The 23,156-nt window shown below is 38.9% G+C and overlaps 1 protein-coding gene across 5 annotated transcripts in view; it reads right to left on the bottom strand.

Moving 5' to 3' along the window:
- Window positions 1–1,244: 1,244 nt before the first annotated feature.
- LOC5577238 overlaps window positions 1,245–23,156 on the bottom strand; it is a 39,075-nt gene continuing 17,163 nt past the window's right edge. For 3 of the 5 annotated variants that reach the window (XM_021855932.1, XM_021855934.1, XM_021855933.1), the window contains exons 2-10: window positions 17,365–17,548; window positions 16,909–17,279; window positions 4,487–4,895; window positions 4,170–4,346; window positions 3,645–3,821; window positions 3,313–3,483; window positions 2,762–3,253; window positions 2,571–2,704; window positions 1,245–2,510 (exon numbers count right to left, since the gene is read on the bottom strand). In XM_021855932.1, coding sequence (XP_021711624.1) covers window positions 1,476–2,510; window positions 2,571–2,704; window positions 2,762–3,253; window positions 3,313–3,483; window positions 3,645–3,821; window positions 4,170–4,346; window positions 4,487–4,895; window positions 16,909–17,279; window positions 17,365–17,440 — 3,042 coding nt within the window. In that variant the 5' untranslated portion in view covers window positions 17,441–17,548 and the 3' untranslated portion in view covers window positions 1,245–1,475. The remainder of the gene's footprint in view (window positions 2,511–2,570; window positions 2,705–2,761; window positions 3,254–3,312; window positions 3,484–3,644; window positions 3,822–4,169; window positions 4,347–4,486; window positions 4,896–16,908; window positions 17,280–17,364; window positions 17,549–23,156) is intronic. The other 2 variants (XM_021855935.1, XM_021855936.1) reach the window with 2 other exon arrangements.

Raw genomic sequence — 23,156 nt, 5'->3', positions numbered from 1 at the left:
ACGACCCTCAGCATGGTCATGCTGAAAAGCTGCGCGTTTACCGCTACGGCTATCTGGGCCCCAATCAATACCACACACATCTCCTTGAATTTTCCTAGCTATTTCGTAATAAAAAAATATTATAAGGTTTCGCCTTAACCGCACTCAAGAATGCCAGTATCGCCCAATGTTATGAGCCTGTAATCGATATTATTTTCAGTGTCGCCTATTACTTTTGCGCCGTGTTTTCATTATGGTTTCAATTAAGCCCGCCATGTACGCCTTGTTTATTTTTTGTTTGCAGTGTCGCCGTTTACTCTCGCCGTGTTTTGATTTCGATTTCAGATGCGCCCATCACTTTGATGAACAAAAACACAGGCGTAATCAATACAGTGTGTAGTTTTGCATGAGGTGAAGTTTCGTCTTCAACAAATTTGCGTTTTTTGATTAGTTAAATTATCGAAAGGGGAAAAGTTCAAGTGCAGTGAATAGACAATCAAGCTACAATTTCACCGCTATAGTTTCTTAAATTGTGTACATTTTGTCAGTTTCGCCTAATTCGCGAATCTTTCTAGAAATTGAAACTGCGAAAAGAAAAACATGTGCTCGGATGGGGATCAAACCTACGGCTATGTTCGTTAAATGGGCGCGTCAACCTACAAGCTGTGGAGTTTCTTGAGAAACCCCGACGCTCGGAGGTTAACTGAACTCGATTGAAGCGCAGAAATAATTTATTTGAGTGGTTTCTTTTGTAGATCCTGGCATGCTTGCATGCATCTCTGGGAGAATGTCAAGTGTACTTCTTGAAAGAATCCATAAAATAACATCTGGACGAAAATCTGTAGAAATTTTTCGAGATGGCTTATGCAGGACATCCCAGTGATTCCTTCCCGGTGAAAATCGTTAGGGAATGGCAGAAACCTGGGAATATTCATGATATGTTTTGGTGGATGATTTGCAAGTTACAGATAACCAACGAAATATACAGGAAAATCTTTTTCAGTTTTAGTGGACTTTAAGAAGTATCGAACAAGTTTCTCATAATGCAATAATTTCATCAAATAATTGCCTGTGAACATCACTGAATGATCCAGTGAACAATCCAGTAGTAGTGGTATTTTTGGGTTTCATCCAGTTTTCTAAGCGTCTAAGGTTGGGAATCACGGTAATCGGCAATGGTTTTAAATTTCAAGGGTAAAATGAACCAATAAAAACTGAACGTAAAAATTGAACTTTTCATCCAATAGTAATAAAACTATAACTAATTAAAAATCCTGTTCTTTATTTAACGCCAATCAACAGAGTCTTTATTTTACTAAACATGTCTTGTGTATAAATTAACAAAATGTTACAAATAAAATCTAACTCTCAAACACAACCACTTTGCTTAAACTATTGTCCCAACTTCTTCTTTCTTCTAAGCGCTGCTTTATAGACAATCCGACAGTTTCTACAGGACTCCAAAACTTCACTCCGTGCAAAACCGATTGTGATCATCAAACATCGGTTTCTCCTTTTCCAACCTTTACGACCTTCTCCTTTTCGCAGGGCTTCAACGCCGGTATGTACTGTCCGACATAGCTCAGCACGATTTCTCGATAGCGATACAATACAATGCTGATGATCGTAATGGCAAACAGAACTCCAGCCAAAATTTCGTAGTCATTTTCCAGGTTGTCGTAATCGTATTCGATACCGATCAAGGCACCGAAGAAGCGACCAAATCCAAAGTGCGCGATCACCGGAAGTGATTGGGCGATGGCGGTCACCTTTCGTGGGAGTAGATCGCGGAAGTGCAGAACAATGGTCACCCAAGTCAAGCCGAGAGTTGCCGGCAGCAGAGAATCTTCAATGATGTCCCAATACTCCCAGTCGAAAATGGCCAGTAAAATGAAACGTACGACCAAAGCGAGGAAAGCTGCCACAAGGATCTTGCAGGTGCCGAAAACCTGGATGATTCGCTGAGAGAAGATTAGTGCCGGAATGGCGAGAAGATCACCGGCCAGTAGAAGTGTTCTGAAAACGGTTCTGAAGACAGGTTCTTCGGCAGAGGCGTCCTTTGGGATGTCCACCATGTGGGATTTGTCGATCGAGTCGATTATGCTCCACAGTGAGCCGAGACCGAGAGTAATGAGGAAAGGTAACCAGCACTGTTTAGCATACTTGACGAACGACGGAGTGGAGAAGAATTTCTGCGGAACCGTCTTGAACTTCCACCATTCTTCGGGAGGAGAGAGATCCATCTGTAGTGGACTGAGCAGAATCACTGCAGCAATCGTGTTCAGAATGATGAACCAGAAGTAGGGCTGCTCGTAGTCGTCATTGAAGAAAATGATCCAACCGATGGCTCCCCAAACCAGCTGGCGACCGAAGTCAGCGATTCCCGTGGACGCGTCACGGGTCGTGATGATGATAATGGTATTGAACAAAGTAAGAGCTGCCAACAGGAAGAAGTCCAGCAGAGAGCGGACTGATAGATAGTAGTAGTAGGTTGAATCGCCACGGTCATCGTCACCGTCGTTGTCTTCATCCTACAAAGAGAATTTCGATATTATTTTGAACCTTCAACTTTTCAACTGGGTAAAACATACGCCATCACATTCAGTTCCGTAAAGAAGGCTAGAATTGTAAGAATAGGGATCGCTGAGAGCACATTCAATGACAGGTTTACATCCATGTTCTTGAGTCTTAATCCAGGCTTTGTCAATATGGCATTTGAATCCATCTGAAAAAAATAACTTATTTAAAATAAATTCAATGGACCTCTGTAAACTGTGGCTACCTAAAGGATACACGCACTCCTCAACATCATCCCGTTCATTATGTTCGTCAACAGAGGCCTTGACTTCGATCGCCTTTCCGCTAAATGTGTAACACTGTTCATCATCATCTGTTTCGTCTTCATCGGAATTGATAACCGCTGGATCATGGCAAATTTGAGGTGCGGCGAACCTAGATTGATCTTCATTCTCATCCAGAATTCCATCATTGTCGTCATCATTATCCACAGCATCCGGAATCCCGTCGTTATCATCATCATGATCATCAGCATCTTTAATGCCATCATTGTCATCATCGTCATCCTGGTCGTTTGGAATGCCATCACCATCCAGATCATTGGCATTGCGTGAGTTAGCATCCATAATATCCGGAATGCCATCATTATCATCGTCAACATCTTCTGCGTCCGGAATACCGTCATTATCGTCATCCTGATCCTCTGAATCTGGAACACCATCATTATCGTCATCATCGTCTTCGTCATTGGGAATACCTGGAAATGTATATATTTTGAAGACAGTTGATTTATACCCCCCTCATCATCTCCCTTACCATCTCCATCAAGGTCGTTGCTTATTGGCTGGCCTTCCTTATCATCCGGAATGCCGTCATTATCATCATCGATATCCTCGTCGTCCTTGATTCCATCATTATCATCATCATCATCTTCCGCATCTGGAATTCCATCGCCGTCATCATCATCGTCCTCTTCATTAGGAATACCTACATGTGCGGGAAGGGGTCGTGCACTACTAGTTACTTGCCAATTATCATTCAACCAATTGATGGGTTTCCATTCATTTTGATATTTTACCAAAGTTCAACAAAGATTGTTAGTAACAAGGTTCACCGGTGTTAGAAAGGATCGAAGCCTACAGACATACCATCACCATCCAGATCGTTGATCTTCACTGTCGAATCCTTATCCTTGAAATCTGGAATACCGTCGTTGTCATCGTCAGTGTCTTGAACATCTGGAACTCCATCATTATCATCATCAGGATCTTCACTATCCGGGATCCCATCGTTATCATCGTCGTCATCCTTATCGTTGGGGATACCTAGCGGTTTAGTAACAACAAGTTGGATTATCACAAACATATATATGACGGGGTTTAACTTTCAAACATCGCTAAAATAATGAATCAGATAAAACAGATTTTTGCGTTCATTAAAGACACGTTTGTGTTAGCATCGGAGTTCAGAAAATTTGTGAGCATGATGACGGACTGTTTATAACGATGAATTGTATCGAAATCAGTCGTAGAGTTGCGATAGTTTGTCTGAAATGATGGTTGCAAGTCGCTCGCAAACAATATGGAGGTGAGCATTTGGAGATGGCACATTCCATGGCGCGCAAACACACGGCGGAACGGGACTCAAGTCGTAGAAGCATCAAGCTTACGTACCGTCGCCATCAAGATCATTGCCTCGGGATTTTGTGTCAGTATCCTCACTGTCCACAACTCCGTCATTGTCATCATCTTCATCCTCGGCATCAACGATTCCATCATTGTCATCGTCATCATCTTGAGCGTCCGGAATGCCGTCATTATCGTCGTCGTCGTCTTGATCATTTGGAATTCCTAGAAGTAAGCTTAACCAATTGCTGCCTAGTTCTACAACGTGTCATTAGCCACCCCGATCATGCACTATAGCCAATTTAAAAGTCCACAAAGCACCTACTCTTATAGTCACACCAGTCTACCCACAGTAATGAACCTACCGTCTCCATCCAGATCGTTTGCCAACATTTTCGAGTCCGGATCTACGCTGTCCGGAACTCCATCGTTGTCATCGTCCATATCTTCGGCATCCGGTATTCCATCGTTGTCATCGTCATTATCCTGGGAGTCCGGAATACCATCGTTATCGTCATCCGGATCCTGATCATTTGGAATACCGTCCCCATCGAGATCATTACTGTTTGGCGTACCACCTTCACCGCTTCCCTCATCTGCTCGGATCGTTTCCGATTCTTCCATTACATCGCTATCGATATCGTCACCATCGCTATCCTGGTCCTGAACTATAGCCAAACGTCTATCAAGCTCCAACCGTTGGTAGCAGGTGCTCTCGTATTGGACATCCTGCTGGCATTTGTAGGCACAGTTTTCCAAGTTCAGTAAACCAACCTGCAGAAAAAAGTGAAAAATTATGATTATTATGACTTTAGAATGGATTGTTAAATGCTGAGATCGACGTTGGACCCTTTAGCGAAAGCTAACGGTGGTAATCCTCTTTGGACACCATCTTGGGAAAAACACTCTTAGAAGGTCTCTTCTATTATTTACGAATATGGTTGACACCACAAACAAAAGGACGAGTAAATCTCTGAATTTACAACTTCTTTCGAAAAATGTTTTTTTAGCAGCCACTAAACATGGCAAAAATGAAACATTTCCCCGGAATGCGCGCTTTCTTTCAATGGTAGAATGAGAATTAGTCCGATGCTTTAGACAAATTTCCCGAACCTAAAATCGAAGCATTCTCTAGCCCAGGCTCTTCGATTCAAGTGAGGAAGCATAGGGTGCCGCCATGGACATTGCCAGAGTACCGTTGCCTGCCTCTGGCTGATGAATAAAATTTAAAATCAATTGGCTTGCTACATACACCGTTAATGATCAACGCTTCGTCATACTAATCATCGTCATCATCGAAACTTCAAAAGCAGTTTTTCTGTTCAAAACTAAAAATTATTCGATGAAAATGTGTTCACTGTGTTTATGTTGGAGAATAAAATACAGTGAACACATTTTCCAGTAAATGTTTTTGATTTTGAACAAAAAAAACTGCTTTTAAAAATTTAGAAATCAATGACGGATCCTGCCCCCTTAAAAAAATGAAGATTACACGTCATGTAAACTTCATTTATGCGATGTAAACATGACATCAGGTAAGTTTAAGTCTGAAATCATGTAAAAATGTATTACAGTGAAACCCCCAAGCTGACCATGCTGAGGGTCGTGGGTTCGAATCCCACTGTTCAAAGATCTTTTCGTAAAGAAAATTTTCTCGATCCCCAGGGCATAGAGTAACTTCGTACCTGCCACACGATATACACATGCAAACATGGTCAATTGGCAAAAATAAGCTCTCAGTTAATAACTGTGGAAGTACTCATAAGAGCACTAAGCTGAGAAGCAAGCTTTGTCCCAGTTGGGACGTAGTGCCAGAAAGAAGAAGAAGTGAAACTTCCATGAGTCGATGTTCCATGACTCGATATCGACTCATGGAACCATACTAAAATCAAAATTTCATGTTTACTATGATGGTCCCCACAAAAAGCTTTCCAAGGGATTTATTTCCACGACTCGATATTTCCATGAGTCGATGGTCCCTTCAGATATCGACTCATGGAGGTTTGACTGTGTAATCACAAGATCCTGCTGGATTACATTTCATATAAATGAAGTTTACATGACATATCATGTATATATTCATGGTATTTCACGCTCCAACTGCAATGTGTCTTGCGGAAGTTTTACAATCCAAGGATGATGAGAGATAACGCCACAATTTCGCCAGGAATTCTATCAGAGATTCCTTTAAGTTTTCAACTGTATATATTTCTTTAGATGGTTCAAAATATTTCTTCAATAAACATTCCAATAATTTATTTCAGAAATCGTTCTTGGAAGCGACTCGAATATCTTTATCAAGTCCTCAGAAATATCTAAAATTATTTTTTTTTTCAACTGTATATATTTCTTTAGATGGTTCAAAATATTTCTTCAATAAACATTCCAATAATTTATTTCAGAAATCGTTCTTGGAAGCGACTCGAATATCTTTATCAAGTCCTCAGAAATGTCTAAAATTATTTTTCAAAATCCTTCCAAAATCCGAGAATTTCAATAAAATATCTGCAAATGTTTCACAAAGAATTTATCTCAATACACTTCCAAGAATGAAAATATTGTTTCTTTACAAAATTTGGTAGATTGATGTATTAATCATGAAACGTTTTAAACATTCTAGCAAAGAACATACTGGAAAGTTTGTAGGGATTCCTCCAATTATTAATCTAAGATCCCACCTCCGGGAGAACTTCATACATTTCTTCTGGAACCTATCGGAAATCACACCCATGAATATCTCTAAGATCAGTATCAAAAGTTAATCTACAGAATCCAAAGGAAATTCTCAAGATATTACTTCCTAGATTCCTTAAATTTCTACAAAAGATATGCTCAGAAAAAATCATGAATATATCCTAGGAGCACTTCTTGAAAAAAAATTCTGAAGTACTTTTTGAAGACATTCCTGAAGAAATTTTTGAATGTATTTTTAAGGAATTCTTGTGAAAAATGATCAAAAATCTGTTGATAAACATCTGGGGAATCTTTTAAATTATTTTATAAGAAATGTTATAGAGAGCTCATGAAAAAGTAACGGTTAGAAATGTTTAGAAGAATCCACAGAGAAGCACTTATATGAATCTTTGTAGAAATTCTTATTTTTTGGAATAGTTTTTGGAGTTAGAATTTAGAAAATTTCTAAAACAAATATCAAAAGATACAGTTTTTATAGTGATATCCTTGAAAAACCTTTTGAAGAAATCCTCAGATGTTTTTCACTAAAAATCTCTAAAAAATGCTCGAAAGAATTTCGATACCAAAATTCTTGATGGTATTGTGAAACAAATCAACTAAGAGGATCGAAAAGAGGCAGTAGGTTGACGCAGTTTATATTGATTTCTCCAAAGCTTTCGATGAAGTGCCGCACACGGTAGATGTAGAGAAAATGCGGCACATTGGCTTGTCCGACTGGATCTTCAACTAGACGTCATCGAACTTAACTAATCGTAAGAGTTACGTAAAAATCAGCGACGCATATTCCGAAGGTATCGGTATCGTTCCCTTCGGAGTCCCACAAGGCAGCCACCTTGGCCCGTTAATTTTCATAATTTTCGTCAACGACATCTGTAGTCTTCTTCGCTGTGATTGTTTGATGTTCGCGGATGACTTAATAATCTACCGTACCGTATTATCACCGTTGGACTGCTGTGCTCTTCAGGAAGATCTGAACATGGTTTTGGACTGGTGCGGAAGGAATGGAATGCAAATGAACATCTCGAAATTCAAGGTGATATCCTACAGTCATCAGCGCTTTCCATTCCTCTTCCCGTACAGACTCGACAGTGAACAATTGGAACGTATTGACAAAATTCGGGATCTTGGCGTCGTTATTGACTCTAAAGTTAAGTTTAACGAGCATATCTCTATAGTCGCAGCCAAATCGTATGCACTTTTGGGTTTCATCCAGCGCAACACAACTGCCTTCGACGACGTGTATGCTTTAAATATTTTTTTTTGCTCCTTAGTGCGTAGCACTTTGGAATATGCTGTCCAAGTCTGGGCACCGTATCAGTTTTACGCTCAACTTCCGAGCTGAGCAGTCGTTTCTCGCTTTACGCTTATGGAAGTCGAACTAACATTATTATCAGTGAGCTTTATTGATCGCATTACCAACAGGCACCGTCGGGCCTACTGAGTCGCGGGTATCGTAGCCGTAAATTCGATACCGTGATGATTCGGCGCGAAAATACCTTCCGCATAGATTATGCGAAGGTACCCAAAAAACCAACGTACGAAGAGCTACATCGCTTCGTCTGCGAGGCTCTTGGCATGACAAAAGAAGAAGTCAAACGAATCCAGTGCAGCAGACATTTGGGCTGTGTGTTCATTAAAGCAAGTGATCTCAGTGTCGCACAAAGAGTGGTTACTGAACACGATGGTAAACATGTCATAAGTGTCGATGGTAAAAACTACACGTTGCGTCTCTCGATGGAAGACGGTGGTGTAGACGTAAAGCTCTTTGACCTATCCGAAGATGTCCGGGATGAAGAAATCATCAAGTTCCTCTCTGATTTCGGGGAAGTCTTAGGACCAGTGCGGGAGCTAATGTTCGATTCGAAGTACCGTAATCCGGGGTAACATTGATCAGCGGGGTAAAATTGATCGCAATAACCCTCTTCGTAAAAAGCTCGAATCAACATTTGTTGATGAAATATTTTCAATGCATGAATGGCGATTCTCTTTCTTCTAATCATGAGCTAATAAACAATAAGGTTTTTACAAAAATAAAGTTGTGTTCATGCGTAAATTTTTCAACTTTTGTAAACAATGTTTTTCATGATTATGGATGACACCATAAAAGAATCATGTCTCACATGAGTTCTGTAAACGATATGAGCAAGAGAAATGCGGTTGTTACTAAAAATGACATCGCCGAAAACGAATCCGTTGTCAAAATTTTCATAAATATGTTCAATAAAACATAATTCACAAATAATTATAATGCGTGAAGAATTTCCTTAGGAAATTGCATACATTTAGGCGCATTCCACAATTCAAGGTGTTTTTAATTTTAAAATAACTCAAAAAGTAAATGACTTATAAGAGTTTGGCCTTCATATTCGGCTTCAGGGACCATGATTTTAGTAAGTAATGATATTTTCAATATTACCGAACGATGTTTTCATGGTGTGATCAATGTTACCCCATATCAGCTAAATCAAAAACTCACTTAAAACATTTTTAAACATGCTTTAAACTTTCAGAAAACAAAATACAGTACATAAACACGAACAATGGGTGGCAGTACTTGTTTTAAAAATATAACATTTGCAACACATGCATTTTCAAATCAAATGTTTAAGAAATATTCAAAAAAATGATCAAAGTTACCCCGGATTACGGTACCTCGGAAGTGTACCGAGCGGCATACGTACCGTGCGCATGATCGTGAAGAAAAATATTCCTTCTACGGTCATCATCGACACTGAAACCACATGTGTGGCTTATTCCGGACAATGCCAATCATGTCGGCATTGCAACGAACTCATTCACAATGGTATCACGTGCATCCAGAATAGGAAGCTCCTTCTGCAAAAGCTCGGAGCGGATCAGACAAAGCAGTCTTACGCCAACGTCACGAAACAAAGATCTCGATCCAGGGTAAGCATTCCCCTGCCGTCTAAATCTGGAGGGTCGACAGCACTCGCCGCCAACACGAAGCAGTCCGCAGCTCCAGAAAATGTCACCAACACACAAACGAAACCGGTCACAAATCAACAAACACCAAACTCTTCGATCATAACACGCTCCAACAGCTTCAAACTGCCTCACCAACCTCGCCGAACGGATTCTCCAGCACCGGAATCATCCCAGCAAACAAAACCAACATCCACTCTCCAACAAACCGACGGCCATGAAACTGATGAGTCTACGAGCTCCAACAGCAGCAAACGCTCCAAAGGAAGGCCACTCTTTAAGAAGATGAGGCACGAAACGATGGACACGATTGAAAGCACTGGAAACCTAAAGCAATAAAAATGGATCACACAAGTTACAATATAGCAACCATAAACATCAACACAATCACAAACGAAACCAAATTAAATAGTCTGCGTTCTTTCATTCGTACACTAGATCTTGATATTATCTTTTTACAAGAGGTCGAAAACGAGCAGCTTACTCTCCCGGGATACAAAGTCATCTGCAACGTAGATCACTCAAGACGAGGAACAGCGATCGCCTTGAAGGAGTACATAAGCTTTTCACACGTAGAGAAGAGCTTCGATGGTCGTTTAGTTGCCCTCCGAATAAACGCCACAACTCTCGCAAATGTTTACGCTCCAAGCGGAACTCAGTTTCGTCTGGAGAGGGAACGCTTTCTCAATAATACAGTCGCTTATTATCTCCGCCACAACACACCAAACCTGATACTAGCCGGAGACTTCAACTGTGTTCTTCGCCAATGTGATGCTACTGGTTCGAATTTCAGTCCTGCTTTGCAGGCGACTGTTCGCCAACTTCAACTTAAAGATGTATGGGAGCAGTTGAAACCTCAGTGTGCTGGTCACACATACATAACAGCAAATTCCTCATCAAGACTGGACCGTGTTTACGTCAGCAACAATCTACGTGAACATCTACGTTCCGCAGACATCCATGTGTGCTCTTTTACAGATCACAAAGCTGTGACGATCAGAATATGCCTACCTCATCTGGGAAGGGAACCCGGGCGGGGATTCTGGTGCCTCCGACCCCACCTCTTAACAGAGGAAAACATAGAGGAATTCCGTTATCGTTGGCAATATATAACACGACAGCGTAGACTATACGCGTCATGGATGGCTTGGTGGACCGGTGTTGGTAAACCAAAAATCAAATCGTTCTTCAAGTGGAAATCCAAAATAGTATTCGATGAATACAATCGTGAGCATCAGCGTCTCTACTCACAACTTCGTCAGGCTTACGATAATTACTATGGGGATCCCACAATGATAACCACCATCAACATGATCAAAGGTCGCATGCTCGCACACCAACGGAACTTCACCAAAATTTTCATGCGAATCAATGAAACGTATGTATCAGGCGAAGCTCTCTCAACCTTCCAACTCGGAGAAAGACGACGGAAACGAACAACGATCACACAGCTACGTACTGATGATGATGTAATGTTAAACAGATCCGAAGACATCCAACAACACATGCTGCAGTATTTTCAAAATCTTTACACTGCAGAACAAACACATGGAGAAATCATCGACCACTTCGAATGCCCGACTGTAGTTCCAGAAAACGATCCAGACAACGAAAACTGCATGCGAGCCATCACAACCGAAGAAATTCTCTTGGCAATCAAGCAGAGCGCCTCTAGGAAATCTCCGGGAGCAGACGGGATCCCCAAAGAGTTTTATCTCCGATGTTTCGATGTCATCCATCGAGAATTAAATCTTACTCTCAACGAAGCACTAACTGGAGAGTTTCCAGCAGAGTTTGTAGACGGCATAATCGTTTTAGTCAAAAAAAAGGGAACCGACGAGACGGTCAAATCGTATCGACCAATCTCACTCTTAAATTTTGACTATAAAATTCTCTCCCGTATCTTGAAGGCTCGCCTGGAAGTCGTGGTGAGAGCCCATCGCATTCTGAGTGATGGACAGAAATGTGCGAATTCAAATCGAAATATTTTTCAAGCTACGCTCTCTTTAAAGGATCGAATAGCTCAACTTGTTCACCGAAAAATGAGAGGTAAACTCGTCTCATTTGACTTGGACCACGCGTTCGATCGCGTTCATCTGCCTTTTTTGTACGGAACCATGTGCTCACTCGGCATAAATCGGCAGCTAGTTGAACTTCTCTCTCGCATCGCAAACCACTCAACGTCTCAACTACTAGTAAATGGGCACCTATCAACAGCTTTCCCTATCCAACGTTCCGTTCGGCAAGGCTGTCCACTGAGTATGCTTCTCTTCGTGCTGTATTTGCATCCTCTGCTGAGTAGACTTGAACAGCTGTGTGGGAACGACCTGGTTATTGCATATGCGGATGACATCTCTGTGATGCCGGGTAAAGTCGGGTAGCATTATAATATAATCCTTATCCGGCAACTCCTATCTCCACCTCCCCGTGGTACCTGGCGGGGTGTTTGTATCAAAACATGCAGACGGAAGAAGGGGGGGCTATATCGTCTAGCCTTGAACGCTAACAGTCTGATCTAGGTCAGACTTTTTTTCTTGAGCGCATGCCAGAACAGAGGGAGGAAGTATACATGAATTCGTGACGTAATGTCGAGGACCAAAAGAGGAAGGATACATGAATTCAGGACTAAACGTCAGAAGACCCTTTTTGACGTAGGATTGAACGAATGGACACACTATAGGTACTTTCTACCGAACACAATAACAGGAAAATCATAGACATGTGATAACACATAAATGACTTCCAAAACATAGCTACGTTAGTGGCTTAGTAACAAGTAAAGGGTGAATATAGAACGCAAAACCAACAATGGTAAGACAACTTTCGCCCGACACAACCACAGGGAGATTTTTCCTGTAACCTCATTAACTTCGATATGTTCTTAGCGATAATATCACATATACATACAAATGGGGTTTTTTTAGATCTCTTGAAATGATCCAATAGGAGATTATCAGGAGTGACTTTTTCCCCATATAACACCTTTGATAAAAAGATTCTAGGCGAGAGTCACCATTCTCTCTCTTAAAATGGGCCTGTTATGGGGTTTTGGAGGCAAAACATACTCCAAGGTGTTGGGTATACGCCGCCTGCGTGATCAGTGTGACTGTTTGGCCCAATCCTACCGACTAAGCATTGGTCTCCTCCTAACCCTTGCCAAATTATCCCATCCTACATCCTTACCCACCCATATTACTTATGGGGGCCCTGGGTTGATTAAACAATCGAACTCATCCAGAATTGAATAGTATTACACAAATAATGCTACTTAATACACTAAGCGAGATTGGATTGTATGATCACCTCGGAGATAGTCGCCCACGCCGCGGGGCGCAAAAATGGGGTCGTGTTGGTTTCCAACACTTCCTTGAGGCGACTCTCATGAGTTTAAAACAGCCTCCGTGTCGAAACAGGATGGGAGAGTCTTGAAAGGCACGTTAATACGTTACTGACCTGACCTGACATCTCTGTGATCTGCACATCTGTACTGGTACTCGAAGCCATGAGAAACACTTTTGCTCGCTTTGAGCTCGTATCTGGGGCCAAACTCAATTGGCGAAAAACGCAGTCCATCGATATTGGACACATAGAAGGAAATCCCTTACATACACCATGGTTACAGACAACCAACACCATCAAGATTCTCGGAATAATATTTGCCAACTCTATTCGATTGATGACGTCACTAAATTGGAACGAAATGGTCAGAAAGTTTTCACAACATGTTTGGCTACACTCTCTTCGCGCACTCGACCTCCACCAAAAGGTGGTCTTACTGAACACCTTTATTACGTCGCGAATATGGTATCTATCCTCCAACCTGGCGCCATCCAGTGTGCATACGGCCAAGCTGACGGCAACCATGGGAACCTTCTTGTGGAGTAGGGTCCCCGCTCGGATACCAATGCATCAGTTAGCACGAGATGTTTCACAAGGAGGATTGAAACTACAGCTACCGATGATCAAGTGCAAATCTTTGATTGTGAATAGACATCTCCAAGAAATTGATATCATTCCTTTCTACAAATCAATCCTAATGTCGGACAACCCCAATCAAATCATCCCGGCAGATCTTACTGATTTGAAGCTAATTCGACAGCAGTGTAGAATTCTCCCAGAGCGGATTTTGCAGAACCCTTCTTCGCTTGAAATTATGTCCTTCTACGTAAGCCAAACAGAGCCACCTAGGGTGGTGCGCAATCACCCGAACAACGATTGGAAACGTGCCTGGCAAATAATTTCGTCCAAACGTTTGGGCAGTTCGATACGAGGTGTACTCTACATGTTCGTTAACGAAAAAACGGAACACAGGAAATTCTTCAACCATATTGGCCGTGCGGATGGTGAAAATTGTCTCCATTGCGGGGCAGCAACAGAGACTATTCATCACAAGTTCAGCGAGTGTACACGGGTTGCTCCTGCGTGGGCAGCCACTCAACGTAAAATTTCTTCAGTTATTGGCGGTTGGGGTCATCTTAGCTTCGAAGACTTCACCATCTCAGTTCTACCAAACATTGAACTTTCAAAGCGAATTATTATACTCAAACTTTTTGCATTGTACATCTCTCACGTTAATGAAACCAACGGTAGAATAGATGTAGCAGTATTAGAATTCTTGATGAATTGTGAAGTTATCTAATTATGTAAAATAATTACTTTTACACTTTCATGATCAATAAAGCATATTTAACAAAAAAAAAAAAAAAAAAAAAAAAAAAAAAAAAAAAAAAAAAAAAAAAAAAAAAAAAAAAAAAAAAAAAAAAACAGTACTATCGCATAGAGAGCGTCCAGATATCGTTTGTTAGATCCGCGTTGGTAATATTTGTTTTTATGCTCCTGTACGCACTTTTCGTAATCGTTCTATTTTGTGGATTCCTACTAGACGCACTCAATACGCTGTTTTTGACCTTTTTGACGATAGTTGTAGATTGTTTAATGATGTTTCCGATAAATTTGCCCTGAATATCTCTAAAAATGTTTTTGATAGTAGGATACGAAATCTAGATTAAGTCACAATCTGTGCAACCATAAGTGTTGAAAATGTAGAACCAATACAACAAAAACTAAAATAAATTACAATTTTGTTACAGCATACAACATGGCTGGCCTGCAAATTTGTTTGAAGATTAAAAGCTTGTTCTTAAGACAGATATTTTTTTTGTTTTTTGGTAATAAGTGGATGAATACATTTTATACATTTGTTATATTTAGCTTGAATGCCCTCAATGTAATTTTTGAAAGTTATTTTTTATCTAGAATGAGCTCTAGACACTTAACTTCATCTGACCAATTCAATGGAATCCCTCTCATCCTGACAACATGTCTACTTGATGGTTTCAAATAAAAAGCTTTTGGTTTATGTGGGAATATTCTTAGTTGAGTTTTGGAAGCATTTGGAGAAATCTTTCATTTCTGCAAGTATGAGGAAAATATATCTAAACTTTGTTTCAATCTACTACAAATGACAAGCAGGCTTCGTCTTTTGGTGGAAAGGCCTGTGTCATCCGCAAACAAAGCTTTTTGACATCCCTGAGGTAACTCAGGTGAGTCAGATGTGAAAGTATTGTATAATATTGGCCCCAAAATTCTGCCTTGAGGAACCCCAGCTCTTATAGGAAGTCTTTCAAACTTAGAGTGCTGATAATTAACCTGAAGTGTACGATTCATAGATAACTTTGGATTATTCTAACAATATAAACAATATATAGTGGAAAATTAAAGTTTTTTTTTTTTTTTTTTATTTTACAATCAAGCCTGCATGCCTATGTCTAGAAGAGCAAGACAACTAGAAAAGCCTTTAGATTTGTTGGTATGAATCAAATTTGTTACACGTAAAAGTTGATGAGTGGTCGAATGTCTATGTCGGAAACCGAACTGTTCGTTGGGAAAAATTGAATCAACGTTGATGTGGACCTCATTTTGTTCAAAATGACATATTCAAAAAGTTTACTAATGGAGGAAAGCAAGCTGATTTGACGTAAACAAAAATCAAGCTAGGCAAAATACAGGAAGCTTCGATACTTACTGGTTCCCCGATGGCTTGCTTAATTTTTACCACCGAATTGCGTTGTTTAGCAATGAAAACTTCCCATTTTCTGGTAGCTTGATTGAAAAAGCACTTTTTTTCAGGGCGCGGAAAATTATGACATTTTGAATTCTGTTTAAGTCAATAATCAAAATATGTAAAAAGCAGGGTACCACTAAACAAGCCAATAGGGTAACGACTGTTTATTTCGTTCATAACCGCTAGCAGTTGGCGCCAGCGGCAAAAATTACAGACAACAACCTTTCGAACATTCAGTTTCTCTTACCGGCCGCCGAGCGGTGACACTGATATTTGTATTCCACTAACTGAATACGCTACGCAGGATTCTCAAATTTCTCAAACTTCCAACACAAGCGCATGGAAGAATGGTAGTCGGAGAACTGTCAAAACGTATGGAAAATGGTGAAAAACGTAAATTGCTTGTTATTAGCAAACTGGATCAAAAAAGTAGTGATTACAAATCAAGTGTTAAGTGAATATATAACTTTTTGTGTTTAGTTCATCTGGAAAGATACCAGAAGAAAGCTCTGTAGAGGATTCAAAATTAAATTTTGAAAATTATTCTGAAACTTCCTCCCTGGTATAGTACCAATGAGCTACATAGAATGTCCAATTTTGAAACATTGGAACAAATATTATTATTAATGGGCTGTGAAGTTTCCAAATTCGTTTTCCATACGAATATTCTAAAAAAAAAATCCAGAGGATTGGAACATGTTCAAATCATAATGAAACTTGGACAATTTGCTTTTTACTACAATATCCTTCCAAGAAAAATATAAAGATGACATACAACGGTTCATTTTTATGTTACAGGGTGCAAAAATCTGTAGTGGGACTGATATGCGATTACTTTTCAGTATGGGACAATTTTACCTGCTGTTTTTGTTTTCAATTTTTCCGAACAAATCATATTATCTCATTAGTGCAGCTGAAAGAGCATTGGAACATATAAGCTCATCTCAATTTTAGCGAAAACGCATATGAGACTGACTTGAGATTCACGTCAGTTAAGTTGATTGAAAGCTTGAAGCTATGTTTATCGATGCCCCTTGTATTCTCTTTACCTAATACATATACACTTTAAGACCAAAATCTACTCACCTTATTATGATCCCAATCGTGGCATACTCCTTCGGCCGTACATTTCTCCTGCATCAGGTAGGCTCCCTTTTTGTTGCACATAAAGTTCACCCGTGGTGAACACACACCTGGAGGGGGGTTTCTGCTAACTCCAAACATCAGCAGCACGTAAAGTACGATCGATGCGATCAGACTAACCGCCGTCAGGATGCGAACCCGCTTCCCATAGGCAAACGCACTGGACGTGGCCCATTTGTCCACCAACACGGCAAACAGCAGCGGACCAAACAGGGCCGTAATCGGAATGATTACCGATATCGAGTAGATCTCGTTGAAATCAAAGCCCTTGTGGGCCATGTTGGACTGGAGGAAGGGATAGATGCATCCCAAACCTGCAATCAGATCAAAGCGTGAGGATTGACAAATATTTTATGATTTATTTTTGCAATTGAAACGTTCAACTGTGCTGCAACCCACCTCCATAAAATAGAAATAGAACACATTTTAGCGAGATACAGTGCTTGCTCTCGAATAGTGGTTTGCTGTCCTCCATCTTCCGGAGCTTCCGCTGGGCCTGCTTCAAACTCCGCCTCCGCAGCCGAGTCGCCCTCCGCTATGCTAGTGCTCCGTTTTCCCGTTCGACTTGCGCCCAAATCTGTGTCTAATGGATGAAAGGATGCAAAGGTAGAAATATAGACATTCCTTTCCCAACTGTGAAACGATGATGGACGGCATCATAGCTTAATTTATTTGGAAATTGAGCGGTGCAATTTGTTGCGGTGGAATGTTTCTGAATTAATGCATTTTACGTTCATCAAACTCACATACTATTATTGTGTAGGTCTCCCAATTTAATCTATTTGTAAAATTTCAGACTTTTATCTCATCAAAAAGTCACCATTAGTTGGCGTCCTGTCCAGTAGTGGATCAACTGATGAAGGCAGTTTTTTAAATAGATATATAAAAATGAAGAAAAGTCCAAGAGATGATCTTTATGCTTCATTCGAAAGATTTTACTTGCTGCTCCAAGGGAAAAAAATAAAACTTTGTAGAAATCAACTAATTTGTTTGTAATTCCTTACATTATTATCGAACGACTACTACTGAAGCATTAGCGAAATTACTGGAACGCGTGTACCAATTCAAGCAATTTCATGCTCAAAAAATTATTGTATCACTCTAAAGCTAAACTCTTTCAATTGACACCAAAAGATTAATTTTAGGACTTTTAGTTATTAGGTACGTTATGATGTTTTTTGCTTAGGTAATCCACTATTGGCAACGATACCAAAGGGCTCAAAAGCAGTAGCGGCGAAAGCACAGCTATTCAGCAAGATCAATCTGAGAATAGCGAGTTCAAATCCCTACAGATGAGGATCTTCGCGTAAACACACTGTAGTAAATGTTCAACCGTCAATTATCTCGCAAAAATAAAACAGGTCTCCCGACATGTTACATCGACGCAATCCGAAGGGTTAGGTTTTTTGGACTGTTTTTAAATGTAGGTAGAGTAATTAAATAACGTTCGACTATTCGCCTAGGCCATGAACTCAAAACACAGCTTCCAGGTAAGATAAAATCTTTTTAAAGGGCCCAACAAGCTCAAGTTCATGAACCAGCTGACCGGCTGAGGATCTTTCCTAATTGTTTTTTTTTCCTTTGTATGGCATTGAGTATCTTTTTGCTGAGAATGTATCGAAAAAAAAAGTTGCAAACATTCCAAACAATCTCCTAATTCCGTGTTGGGCAAAATGGTCCAAAATGCCACTTTAAGAATTTGTGTCGTTGTCTCTTAATGATATCTACATTTTAACGCCATTCGAAGTCATAACAGTAACTTTGCAATATTACAACCATGAAGACATTCCCCAAATTTGAGTTTGTTTACGGTTTTTAATCGTGTTTAATGTGGGGGTGGTTCAAAATGACTGAATGGATGGGGTAGAATGCCATTTAGTATGGAGAACTAGGAGTAAGCAACCAAGTTTCTCCATGAGTTTGCTCTGTGGTATGGAAACGCTTATTCGTTAACACTTGTCCGCCTGAGATATTCGTCAATTACACGGACGACGAAGCCTCAAAATCAGTTGGAACGCTAAATTCAACCCGCTATATCTCGGCTGTCCTACGCCCGATTTATATAATTTTAGAGCCTATAGAAATGTATGGGCTTCTAGATTTATGTCAGATTTTTGAAATATTTTAAGGAACTACTGTTTGATTTGTAGTATTAAAAACACCGGAGCAAGTCATAAAAAAATCGAAATTTCGCCATTGTTTGTACACAATTTGAAATTTATCGCGATAACCTGTATATTTTTTGGTTGAATGATGATCGTATTGATGTAACCAAACAATTAACATTGAAATTTCGGTTGGGAGCCTTTTAAAGAACTACAAGATATTCACAAAACTGCGTAGAATATAGAAAAAAAATACATTTTCAACTATAACTTGAAATTTTATGATTTTAAATTATTCTCATATTTAATGCTAACAAATTTTCAGAACACTAATAATAACTTTCTGTTGAAAAAACTACAATATTTTCACAAAATTGTGAAATATACAGGAAAAATATACTTTTTCTACAGTATATCAATATTTATCGCAATGACTCATTAGTTTTATTAATTTAAACTCTTTTCATGCTCATGAGAAACAAATTTACTGGACATCATTGGGCTGTTTGTTCAAAGAACTACAATACTTTCACAAAATCATATATAATAGAGAAAAATCTCAAATTTCTTCCTATTTACAGCCATTCCATGAGAAACCGGTCTTGTGGATCACCGAATTCCGTGAAAATTTGCTTTTTTGTTCCTTATCCGAAATAAGGATACACGTGTTTTTGGATTTTTTTATTAGGGTGACCATTTCCAAAATAGGATGACCAGAAAAATCGCGACTTTGCAAAAATTTACATTAAAAAAAATCATAACGATATTTAATTTTCTTGGACGAAATGAAAGCTAAAAATTTTGAATTTTTAAGAAAAATACAAAATTTCACAAAATTGAAAAAAAATCGAATATTTCAATTTTTTTCGTGCTTTGAAGGTCTCGGGACAAAAGGAACTACAGTCACCCCACGCAGTTGAATCACCCACCCTTTATAAATCAGTTGACTTCAAGAGACAAAATTATTATCAAACTTGTCTCAAAACATTACAGAATTATTTTTACTGATAAGAAACTATGTGTAAAAATAATTCTGTGATGTTTTGTGACAAGTTTGATAATAATTTTGTCATTTGAAATCAGCTGATTCATAAATTGTGGGTGATTCAACTGCGTGGGGTCACTGTATTGCTTGCTCATTTTTTCTTGAAAGTTCTGAAAATTTCACGTTTACTGTCAAATTTTCAGAGATGTATGTTTTTAGTTTTTGGAATATATTTTTTTTTAAATAAAAAATCAGTCATTTTTTATCGGCATACATTAGATTTTTTATTTAAAAAAAATCATAACTTTCGAACACCTCAACCGATTTTCAATCTAGATTTTTTTTATATTTTTTCATGCAAAACAAAAATTTTCAGAGTGTTATATTTTTTTCTGAAAAGTTGGAATCTTAAGCTTCCATTCCATAAGGACTTATGCCTACACTTGTAGTGACGAACCGTCCATAGTTTGCTTGAAATATACAAAATATAACATTGCCTGTAACTTTGAACATGTAATAACAAGCATGAAACGAGCTCACCAGTTGGTAATCCATCCTCGACTAAACACGAATAACTTTCGTACTCGCCCAACGCGTAAACCGGACACGATTGACCTTCATTCCATCACTCGCTCCACACACTATTCCACAGCCCACCAAATCGCGCGCAAACCTGGAAAAGAGGGAACCGCACCGGCGACACGAGAAAAAAAAACAAAAAAAAAGTACAAAATTCATATTCTAGGAATGCTTTATTTCCCTAACGTTTTGCACTATCTGTAGCTAATAGATTAACACTTTTATCCATCCTCATGAAAAAAAATGTTTGGTTGAAATTTTTGTGTTATTCAATATAACACTTAAGTAATTTTGATAATTTTTAACATGAAATCCAACTCTTTTCGCGGTCATTTCGAATGGTGCAGATCAGGAGCAATCTTAAATCTTACAAAAAAAACTTTTGAATATTATGCCGAAATTTGCTGATTTTCAAGCTAGAGCTGTTTGAATAATTCAATATTTTGACGATAGTTTGTAAACTGAGCTCTGTAAGATATTTTGTATTCGAATCCTCTGAGCAGAATCTCAATAGATAAACTAAAAAGTAGATTGGAGTACCTTGTACCTTTTGAGTGGATACGAATAAGGGATGGTACACAAATGTCACGCTAAATTTCAACTTTTTGGACCCCCTCCCTCCCCTTTGTCACGCTTTTTGTATGAGTCCTCTAAAAAGAGATCTTTAAGGATTCCATCTGAAATCTTAAGACGACTATGAACAACATTTGATGTGGTTTCCTGGAAAGATCTAGACGTATTACTAGGGCGATTCAAAATTTAAAAATGTTAAAAAATGGCAGACAATTAATCGTTCCTTAAAAAAATATAAAATTTCCATAAAAAATGCAGAATTTGTCAGTAAAGAAACAAGGGTAAAATCAACAGAAAAGTTAAAAATTTACATTAAAAAAAAATAAAGAAATGCATAGAAAAAACAAAATTTTCCATAAATAAAAATATTTTGAGCAATAAATAGATTCAAAAGTGCAGTAGAATCGACAATAATCTCACTAAAAAATATCGAATTTTACATTTAAAAACCTCAAAATGTCCCTATTTTCTTCACAAAAAGCAAGAAATAATTATAAATTTTCCACAAAAATAGCCAAAATTTGCAAAAAATAAATAATAATTCGCCCCAAGGATGGAAATCTAGTGATCATGACAAAATAAATGATTCATCGCGGTTGTTCTTTATCCTGAGATCATAGCAACAACGATCAACCTTTTGTCGTTAAGCTATCACAACAAACTACGCTCCGCGAATAATGCATCGTTCTGCATGTGCGCTATCGATTAATTGTTCGCTATTCAAAATTTCATTATTTTGAGGATTCTTTCGTTTTTTATTAGTGATTTGAATTCGGATATGCTGTTTATTGATCTTTAATCATTTTGGCATGAGCTCCAAGAAAAATAACAGCTCGCAGACGGCTTGATTCGAGTTTGATCGCTACTTGTAACAACATCCGATAAACTCTTTGTCCCACGACAAACAGTGCATCTGATGCTTGGTTTATCGGCCCAACGCGCGCGTGAGGTCTTCAAATCATGTTGCTGCAAGAGCGAAGGCCCTCTTAGACCGTTTAAATACTGTGTTGTTTGTCGCTAGAGTCAATTTTTTTTCCATCCTTGATTCGCCCACAATAAATAAAAAATTTCCATTCAAAAAATCAAAAAGAGCAATAGCAGTAAATGCAAAGTTGCAATAAACAAACCCAACTGAGCAATTCAAAATGACAATCAATAAATGAAAATGTTGTAGAAAATTCCAATATTTAAGTAAAACTTTCCATAAAAATAACGTAATTTTCCAATAATGAGTAATAATGTGTGCAATGGATTTCATAAATTTTCAGTCAAACTGAAGCATTGTTTTCACAATTGGAGCTAATTAGTCGCCGTATGTAGATGTAGTAATTGCATTTTAGAGTTCGACAATTAATTACGTAAGAATTTAGGGGAGGGGAGAGCGGGGGGATTGGCCGGGTTTGAAAAAATATTTCTTGCCATATAGACAAAATTAATGTTTCATACAAAAAATCATACAATTTTATGGAAATTTTAAATTTTTTTATGGGACGTTTATGTTTTAGCCGTTAAAAAATCTGGTCTCCCATATGTTTTTACCATCCTTACCATAAAAATAATGCTCTGTGAAATTTTCAGCTTTCTAGGTGGTGATTTATAGGTGACCCAAAGATTACATCAGAGATGGGCGACTCACTCACAAATGCGTTCAAAAGAGTCGACCCTAAAAAAAATGACTGAACGACTATTCCTTTCAAAAGAGTCACGATTTGCCAGCACTGCAATTTTTGGAAGGAAGTTTGAAAATTTACCAGGGATTGCATTCTCCTGTGGGGTGAGTGACCGAATCAAGACCAATCGTGTTCGATCCGCATGGTAAGAATGCGAAAAAAAAAGAATCGCGTTTCTCAGTTGGATGGATTGTGGCTGCTCAATCGAGGATGAAGAATCAACTGGTGGGCTCGTTTCATGTTTTTATTTCAAACCGTATAGATTTTTTGAAGTAGTTC

The sequence above is a fragment of the Aedes aegypti genome, chromosome 3, assembly GCF_002204515.2.
Source record: "Aedes aegypti strain LVP_AGWG chromosome 3, AaegL5.0 Primary Assembly, whole genome shotgun sequence".
NCBI lineage: Eukaryota > Metazoa > Arthropoda > Insecta > Diptera > Culicidae > Aedes > Aedes aegypti.
The sequence above is the reverse complement of the archived record's forward strand: the minus strand, read 5'-3'. Positions and strand labels throughout refer to the sequence as shown.